At 28.0% G+C, this 10,321-nt stretch overlaps 1 protein-coding gene across 1 annotated transcript; it reads left to right on the top strand.

The window, feature by feature from the left end:
• Nucleotides 1–6,331: 6,331 nt before the first annotated feature.
• Nucleotides 6,332–7,007, top strand: LOC148230504 (uncharacterized). The gene is made up of 4 exons (XM_088195680.1): nucleotides 6,332–6,343; nucleotides 6,407–6,640; nucleotides 6,702–6,865; nucleotides 6,935–7,007. Exons 1-4 carry the CDS (start codon nucleotides 6,332–6,334, stop codon nucleotides 7,005–7,007), a joined length of 483 nt encoding a protein of 160 aa, XP_088051806.1.
• Nucleotides 7,008–10,321: the final 3,314 nt, after the last annotated feature.

Here is a 10,321-nt window from a genome sequence, read left to right as displayed (position 1 = left end):
TTTAACTATATAGTTAACATGTCTTTAATATAAATATATTTTGCAATTTGGCTCTGAAGGTATTACGAATATTTTAACAACAAAAACTGATTCTGTTTAATGAATCTATGTAAGAATTATGTGAGACATTAATTTATTTACATTTAATGTTATGTTAATAAAAAAAATATTAAATATAAAAGATAAAAATCAGAAATAATTGAACAGTAGACATAAACAGAATCATTAAGTTGTAGATTTTGAATATTCGAGTTATATAAGAAAAATTGAAAATAAATACTTATTAAATATAAATATACATAAAATAACATACTTATCTCAATCTTAAGCATTTTTTTATCTTTTACTTAAGAAGCTATTATCAGGAAATAATTAAGATTTTTTATATGTAAACGCTACTTCAGATATGTTACAAAGTTCGTAAACCTGCTTACATTTGCTTCAAATATTTTGAGAAAGCATTCGATCGTTTAAAACATGATCATCTTATAGAGGGCCTTAGTTATATCTGGCTAGATGATAAAAATGTCAAGATCTCGCAAAAATCTGTAATGAAGTAATAAGCGTTGAGGGAGATCAAACCGAAAATATTCCAATACAGATGTTCATCTTATCTTCAGTCTCTCTTCTCAATATTTTTTTATAATGTTAACATTATTCCAATAAGCTTGTGATAATGACCGTAAACACAGAGTGACGTAATTAGATAGAGCATTATTAAATGTTTTTATTTTAATATTTCTTACAAAAGTTTATATGTGCGTGTGCGCCTGTATAATTGTCAGTTTTAGTGGTTGAATCGCGAGGGCGAGTGTGTGTAGTATTTTCATTTCACCCCCAGGAGGCAAAAAAGTGCCATAAAAATGCGAGGCAGGGCCCCTCTCTCCCCCTGGGCCTCCTTGACAACCCCTGGCCCCGCTAACTAAGCTACCTAGGGCCCAGGGCCATGCCGAGGGGTGAACTTTTTTTCATCCCAACATGTAATAACTAATTTAAAAACGCACTCGCATCACCTCTGCGTAATGTAATATTTATATTTATTCGCAACACAAGACATAATGTATAATTATTCAATGGGGTTGGTTAAAAACAACTGGGCGTTTATGCATACATATACTCATTGAATATCAGTGGAACTTAATTGATAATATATCACAAACTAGCAACTAAACCAACTGAACCTATTATTTTAGAATAGATTATTTATAAGAGTATGAATAGCGTTCAGGGAAATACTAGCAGGTGCTGAAATCATACCACTACGGTTTATTAATGCATACGTGACTTTAGTTCACATTGTAGATATTAATTTAAGTTCTAGGAAGGAATTCTTTACTAAAAATCAATTAAAATTTTGCATAACGTGCTGTACTTGTTGACAAAATAATGAAAAAGTAACAAAACCTACCATAAAGTCTTGCAACTTGCAAATATACGATAATTTCAATTAAATGTATATATTATGTAAACACAATTATAAAAAATATTGTAGTTGCTAGTTCTGTATAAAATTATTTTTATTATATAAAGTTTTTATATTATTTATTATATAAATTATAATAAATAAAAATTGATGTTTTTTACACATTAGTACACACTTACGCTTTGAGCTAACAAATAAATATTTTCGGTAAGTAAATAAATTAAATACATTATTATTTCAATAACATAATTAAAAATGTATAACTATTACATAAATGTAAACCAGTGGGATGCAAATAGAATAACTAAAAACAAAAATCCTCACTGTAACATCAGAAATATTAGTTTTGCTAAAATATATCTTATCTTTGTTATTTCACTAAGCCTTCTATTCCACAATATTTATTATTAATCGCGTATATTCTTTACCTTGACAATGAATAACGATCTATATTATTTATTATTATTTTTTGGCAGGAACACTGTCTCACATCATCGCTTATTGCTACGACTTGGACAACGGAGCGAAAAAATGCCATTAAGCGATCGGTGCCGTTCAAAGCGGATTTGGGTGGACAGGGCAAAATTGAATTTTGTCACCCCCTTTGTAATATATGGCTAAATTTTTAGGGTAGCTCCTTTAAAATTAAACAGGGGCTACTTTTAACTGCACCACGTGCTGCCGTTTATCAGATGAATAATTAATACACGTGCATAAACACAAATATTTCATACTCAATTAATTACTTTAATTTTATTATATATATATATATATATATATATATATATATATATATATATATATATATATATATATATATATATATATATATATATATATATATATATATATATATATATATATATATATATATATATATATATATATATACATATGTATATTAAAATTACTACAGTATATCTTTTAGTTTGTCTCTCACGTTTGAAACATAAAGACGTAAGCTTATTTATAGTAAAAAAAATATTTGAGGCCAAGTCATAAATATTTGTAACGAAATATATTCTTTTTGCTTTAAGAAATTGTTAAAATGTCTTCATTTATCATTGAACCGAATACATAATTTTTATTAAATTACAGTTTTCTAGTCAAAAATTTAGTTAAGTATTATAAATATGTAAAGTCTAGCTAAGTATTTGAAAGATATATAATATTAAAAAAATTAACTAACATATAATCTATTAAATTTATTTCCCATCATAATTCTCACAATAAAAAAATAATTTTTAAATATCTAAATATTCCGAATATATTTATGTCTTAATCAATTAACATTAATTAGTTAAGTAGCTACATACAATGCCTTAAAAAATACATATAAAAGTCGATAAAATATAATTATCTATCAAGGTCAAGTCAAGTCTAATTGTCCTGCTGATAAATTTTTATTCAGCAAAAAAATATTAATGCCTTTAAAGCTGCTTTAAATCTCAATTTATGTTTTTAATAAATAAGTCACATGAAAAGTCGCGCAATATTACATGAATTTCATGAGGGCTGTGTGCTTCTCTCATGATCAATTTTATTACTCTATTATGAGCTTAGTATTTTTATTGTTTTTGTACTGTTTTTATTTTTTAAATATTAAATCATGTAAAATATAATAATAATAGTAATTAAAATCTAAAAGAATTTGAAGAATAGTAAAACATTTATTATTTAATAAAACTTATTAGTAGGTACATTATCACACATTATTCTTAACATAACCCTTCAAAATCAATTTATTATATACAATAGAATTTAGCAAATTTTCGTTAGAAAAAAACTCCGTTGAAAGCTCTCAAACTTATTTGCAATCTGCTGATTCTTACGCTGCTAATTCTTTTTATCTGATTATTAATGTAGATCGTAGATTACCAAAGCAAAGATAGAGTAGTTGATTTTTTACAATTTTTTGCCATTCAATTACTTCCTACCTTTATTAAAACCTTCCAAGAAAGCATGCATATTTTCAAAGTTCTGAAACGGACTAGCGGTGTAAAAAATACAGCGTTTGTAAAACATTTTAAAATATTCGTACAAATTCAATTTTTAACAATATAAAGGCCCTATGAGAATTCTCGAAAAAGCATTTTTTCGAGAATTCTTTAAAAATATTTATCGAGAAGAAACACTAGGGAAAGCTTATTACTAATAAAATACATAAATCTGCAAGCAGTTCAATAAGACCATAACTTCTATGTTTAATTGCAATTAAAAATATGTAAATTACTTTATCATCTACTCTAGAATAAGTATACTATTCCAGCTGTTCATTTTACAAAGTAGTCACCCACTATCTAATGATAGAATACAACGCTCTAAGAGGAAAAATAATTTATTTATAAATAAATACTTGACCCACCCGCGTGCCACTTTTAGTAACCACTGGCCGGTCTGCGGGCGTCGTCGTTGAGTTGTGTTTTCGCCGCTAGTGAATTTACAGCCTTTGTGGTGAAAAAGATGAAACATTTGTGTATCGTTCCGTACTTTATAGCCGCCATGAGCTATCGCTTATTCAGACAATTCCGGATAAATGCGGAATCAGACAAAAAGGCAAGTTTTGCCGCGATAAAACTAGACGAATGTAAAACACCACATTGCCCCGGGAACAACAATAACAATCATCTTCGTATCATTTCGTCCGAGAGGGCCATGAAAATCCGATACACGACGCTCTCTTTCTCTCTCTCTCACTCTAACTTTTTTTTATATACGACCCGCACTTTTCCCCGCTTTTCCATCTGACAAACGATGATTTATCCAAGAGATATTTGCATAGGCATAAGAAAATCCACGCACCGCGATTACGCACTGGACTATGTCAGTTGTGTGTATGTGTACATGAAATATGTGCCTATAACCCTTTTTATTTATCAAATCAAGAAAATCTCTAATGTTAATATTATATTACTAGTATAGTACCAATACCAGTATACGAAATCAATGCTGAGATTGAATATATGTATAGCTCATGAATAATATAATTTATTTATAATAAAAAAAAACGATTTAAAAAACAATTATATAGTCATTAGAATAATATTTATATATTCTATAAAATCTGTCAGTATGTTATTATATAAAAATCTATAAGTAATAGAAAATAAAATTATTTTATTACTTTAGCCAAGTTCAAAACCTTTAATAAAATATTTATTATTTCACTTGTGGCTAACGTCGGATAAAAAATAAAAACATCGAAATGTAAAAGATCATTACATAAATAATGTCGTGTTTTTTAATTGATCAGAATAGCGCAGTACTGCGTAATTCTCGAAGATATAGAAAGGATTTATATACTAAAGTAAACATATATCACTTGAGTACATCATGGTTTAAAAGTTTTAAATTTACTAAAGTCGTATGAAGGTTTAAATTTTATGTAAGACAAGTTTTGATTTGAAAGTTTCATTAGAGCTATTCTGAATTATTTTGAAAATGCCAATTAAAACAATTGCTGATGATAAATATGCTGAAACCAATCAAAGTGTCTGCTTTTTAAGCCTATAGAAACACGAAATATAAATCATTTTAAAAAAATCAAAGTGTTTCGTTGGTCCTTCGATGCCTTGATAACATTCAGAAAACTTTCTAAAAGCTTATATTACTAAATGATTTATTTAAATAAACGATTGCGTACCTGAGCGTATTTTATATAACTGTATATATTAACAGGTTTAACCCTTTGTACGCGTTAATCAAAAATAATAATTATTTTTTTATTTTATTTTTTAAATGCAAACCTTGATACTGTGTTTAAATGTTCTGATTTCTTAATTTTTATTTATTTAAAATGATATTTTATGTTTTTTCAGCATTATTTTTACTGATTTTTGCGTAAAGAAATTGGGCGACCGTAGTTGATTTCCACGTTCAAAGGGTTAAAGCACTTAAACCTGTTAATAGATTCCGGACTTAACAGTAAACAGATACCGGAACTCACGATTTCACATTTCATAAAATAGCCTATCTTACAATTTTTCGAATCAGCTCTACGCAGATACAGTCTAACAAGATATTTATTAGACAATAACCTTTAATCTGTTTCCGCCCCGAATCATCAGCATTTGCCAGACGATTGCGAGTTGTAAGGAACAAGTCAAGATGCGTATGATAGGCAGAACTCTAATATTTATTAGGAATACATTTCCTTCAAGAACTTAATTTAGAACTACATTTTGCTTCCGACTTTGTATAAATAAGGGTTCAATCGAACTCACTCCAAACGTAACTACACCGAAGCGAACCCTAAAAGACCGTTGAATTAGCCGAATATTGAATATACTCTGATCGATGAATAGGTCCAGCTTAGTAGTTGCTTAAAACCTAAGAATTCAACCCAATCTTCGAGACAACTTGAAGACTACGTGCCGCAGTACTACGGCAAAAACAGTCACATATATGTGTTCATTACTGTATAAAATCTACGAATAATTTCTATTGTGTTTTTAAAATAATTTGCACTTTATACGCACAATATAAAAAAATATATATAATTATATGGGATATAATAAAATTGTCAGTAAAGCCAAAATTTAATTCATTATTCTTAAAAAATACTAGGTGCATAATATCACATATACAGATACTATAATTTACTATATTTTAAAACATCTTTATTGTTATAATAATAATAATAACAAAACACACATTTCACTAAGAACTCAATAGAAATGCTTCACGTTTTTTTATAAGTCGGACAATCGATAGTAATTTATTACATTATATGCAATACTACATTACACGCAAACAATATTTCAGACACTTTTACGCAATCAACTGCGCTGACATTTCCTCATTTTTGTTACATTTAATCACTTTCTGGTATAAAAGCGATAGATATCTGGAACATGGTACATTCAGCATCGGAAATCAATCCTGATAACACTCCAACAATCAACAATCATGATCAGCAAGGTAAAATATCCAAAACTCTAGCTAATTGTGTATTTAATTTAATCATCTATTTTTGATATATAGGTAGCCGTTGTTCTTGGCCTGGTAGCCGTAGCTATTGCTTGGCCCCATGGACATGACGGTGGTCATCGTGGACAAGGAGGACACGGAGGACATGTCTCAGGACATGGTCACGCCACGTCACACCAAAACGTGCACAGATTTGATGGACCGTCTCATGGATACACTGCTCCTGAACATGGAGATGGACATGGACATGGTCACGGACACGGACATGGACACTACTACGATGAACATGTAAATATAAATTAAAAATCACTACTCAAGTAAACCAATAATTTACTGAACATATTTAAAGGCCCATCCTGGATACAAATTCGAATATGGAGTGAATGACCACCATACCGGTGATAAGAAGAGCCAAGCTGAGCACAGAGATGGCGATAATGTCAAGGGACACTATTCCTTGGTTGAACCCGACGGTTCAGTCAGAACTGTCCATTATCATGCCGACAAGCATGGGTATACTATATTTTTTATATATTTTTTTATCTTACGCTATCAAAAATTAATATTTTTTTAATATTTCAGATTCAACGCCGATGTCCACCGTACCGAGAACACTCACCCAGCTCATTACCATACCCATGATGGACACCATTAAATTCTGAAAACATTATGTGACCTGATATATTATCTAAATGTATATTTTCATTGTTACTTCGTTTATATGTGAATATATTATTAAATAAAATATTATAAATAAAAGTTTATCGTATTAATTCATTACTAATATTTTTTTTGAGACATTTCTAATAATACAGTGTAAGTGTATATATGTAATTATGTATGAATAAACAAAAAAATATTTTTTGCATAAAAATATATGATTTAAGTATACTTATTGTTTACATAATAAGTATAAGAGAATAAGCTTCTTTAACATTATTACTTTACTTAGATTCCCATTGATTTTATTTTGTCACCAGTATGTAAATTAATTCGGACTAATCTATTATAACGCGTAATAATAATATTGTTGTATTTTTTTAAATCAGACAGTAAGTAAATATATTCATCAACTATCAATATAAAATAAGCAAAAATTTATTTAAAATATTTTTTTAAATTGAGTCTTTATTCGGCCATAAGCTTTGAAAACATTCATATACCAAAAATAAATATTAAATTCTAAATGCGGCCCTTGACAATTTTTTTGTTGGGTGATGCAGCTTAGAAAATTCAAAAGGTTGGGCACCACTGCTTTATCTAATCTCTGCAATGAATATCCGAAAAGTATTATTCACGTTCATATTGTCAACATCAATTCTCGGATAATCATCTCATATATTGTATTATATCATATAATCGAGACTGATACTCTTTTCCCTTTATGATACACAAAGTCTTATTGTTTACTAACTTCGACAACTTTGACCTTTTCCAACAAGTTTTATGTTTTTTTCAATATCTTACAAAAATGTCTGTAATCTTTTATATGCGTTAGTAAATACAATAGAATCTGGTCCATCCCCATATTTATATACATACATAAACATTGAAACGCTTAGCCAAGACAATCTTTTCTATTTCGCTTATAACCAATGTAAGATGATGCAACGAATTTATAAAATACACAACGCCAAATACCAACAAATGGCTAAGAAACTTGTGTAACAAGTTGTCCCATTGTCACGCATTAAAATACTTACGTGCTTATTTAAAAAATCGTAAGCTTACATAATGTATTATTTGTTGAGTTTCTAATAAAAATAAAAATAAATTATCTCTGTAACAAAATAATTAATCAGAAATGTATTGTATTTTTAACGTTAATTAATTAATTTATTTATTAATATATAAGAACTTCTTAAACATCCAATATACTATATATTGACTATTTCAAAAGATTATTTAAACAGGAAAACATACATCAAAATATGGTCTGGTGGCTAATATAGGTACTGGTGTACCTCCCCCGGAATCGAGAATCGACTACGATGCATAAATATCCGCAAAGATGAACACACAACCATAAAATGGAAATATAAAATTTGCTAAGTTTAACGTTGTACATAGACACGGGGTCCGGATGCGGGCATATAAATTTAACAGTCCAGAAATCTTGGCAATGCCCCACAGCATCCTGCTTATCCAACGGCCAGCGGCGTCTTGCATAATAACGCTCGCAATGGCAACACTTCTAAACATCAAAACAGTATTCTCTCTTTTGCTTTATTGCCGCCGAAAATTCATGAAAATATTTTTTATATTGTTTTTTACGGCCAGGATCTGGCATCTTGCGGCGTAAGAATTTGGATGTAAATCTATGAATAAACATCATAGGGTATCATGGTATCTTGCTTGATATTTTCATAAACATAAATGTACACACATGCTTACATTCGTTTGTATATCAATAAATAATAACACCATACACTATATAATTTAAATAATAAGCTTATTATTAGGTTATATGTTGTTATTAATAAAAATAATAATACATTATTTATTATTAGTTGTGTTTGTACATATTAATAATACTCAATAATTTTATATAAATATTATATTCTAGAGCTTTATAATCAATTGGGCATATTTTAATAAAATAAAAAGCAATTTTGATTTAAATTTAGTATTAAATTAATTGTTATATACTTATATTATGCAATATTATTTAATTGCATAATAAATTATTTTTGTTGCTAATTTTATAAAAAAATATTATAAAAATATTTATTATTTTACATGAAATTTATTTTCAGAACAATGATATCTTGTTTGTAATAAGTTGGTCATCAAATAAAACAGCATTAAAATCTATCGAAAAAAAAATATTTAAAATTTTTTTTTAAAAAATGCTTTTTTAATAAACTATTATATTTTTAATTGAATTCTTTAAATATTACAAATTTACTTTAGTAAATAAATAGTTATTTTCTAGACTCAGTTTTTGTATATAGTTTAATATCAAAATAAGTTCTATATATGTAAGACTTTAATATCAAATAAAATATATATTAATGTAAACATATTTTTTTCATACAAATATGATATTATCTATGAGCTTAAAAGAAGCTCCTAATTTTTTATACATAATAGTAAAATAATAATAATAATAATTATAATACCTAACTTGATTTGAATAAATTATTTATTTTATTAATTTAAATTAAATTAATAACATCGTGACATTAAAGGTTATCCCAATGCATCACAATGGTCAAAAACCATTACATAATATTATTACAATACACGAAAAAATATAATAGAAATAATAAGAAAATAATTAAATGTTAAAATTTAATGATACGAAGCGGACCAGCTCCTCGTAGCTGACATTTTTTTTAAAATACCTTTTTTCAATAATTTAAATAATTTTATAAACATACTAATTATACTATTTATATGCTTATTATTTTTTATTAGCTACAGTTTTATAAAAAAAATAAGAATATAAAATAAAACGTTTATGGTTGTAATTTAATGTAATTTGTAATACATATATATTATGTAAAGTATTTTTTAAATATACATATGCGTATATCAACGAGTATACGCGTTAGTTATATTGCTAAAGAATACCTATATGTATATTTCATCGTTCCACCCTTCTTTCATTCCGTACAATCCATACATTATCGAATCAATCATTTACAGTGCCAACTCTTAATCTCACCTTTACGAGTACAAAAAATGCATCGCATGAAAGAGAATTTAAAAAACCTCCGATTGAAAACCACAAAGATGGATATTAGGAATTGCATTTTTTTGTACAGTGGCGACTTATCAATCACCCCGTTCGGCGGTAATCTATGTCCATCCATCATATGGATTGTCGGCGGGAGAGAGAGATATACATAAAGCACCTTATCTTGCTAATGGCCTTCCGCTTCCTTGGGCGTTTGTCCAAATGAAGGAAACCGCCCCATTTGTGTTTTCGTTCCGATAAATAATATCATCCGATATCCGATTGGC

This window comes from Plectrocnemia conspersa, unplaced genomic scaffold, assembly GCF_051122295.1.
Source record: "Plectrocnemia conspersa isolate PC_06_02 unplaced genomic scaffold, ASM5112229v1 ptg000010l, whole genome shotgun sequence".
NCBI lineage: Eukaryota > Metazoa > Arthropoda > Insecta > Trichoptera > Polycentropodidae > Plectrocnemia > Plectrocnemia conspersa.
Note: the sequence above shows the minus strand (reverse complement) of the source record. Positions and strands in the feature narration are given on the sequence as shown.

Excerpts from the sequence above, each read along its gene's own strand:
- LOC148230504 (XM_088195680.1), top strand. Across the intron at positions 6,641-6,701 it reads GACACTACTACGATGAACAT|GCCCATCCTGGATACAAATT; the intron begins GTAAATATAAAT and ends ACATATTTAAAG. Across the intron at positions 6,866-6,934 it reads TATCATGCCGACAAGCATGG|ATTCAACGCCGATGTCCACC; the intron begins GTATACTATATT and ends TTAATATTTCAG.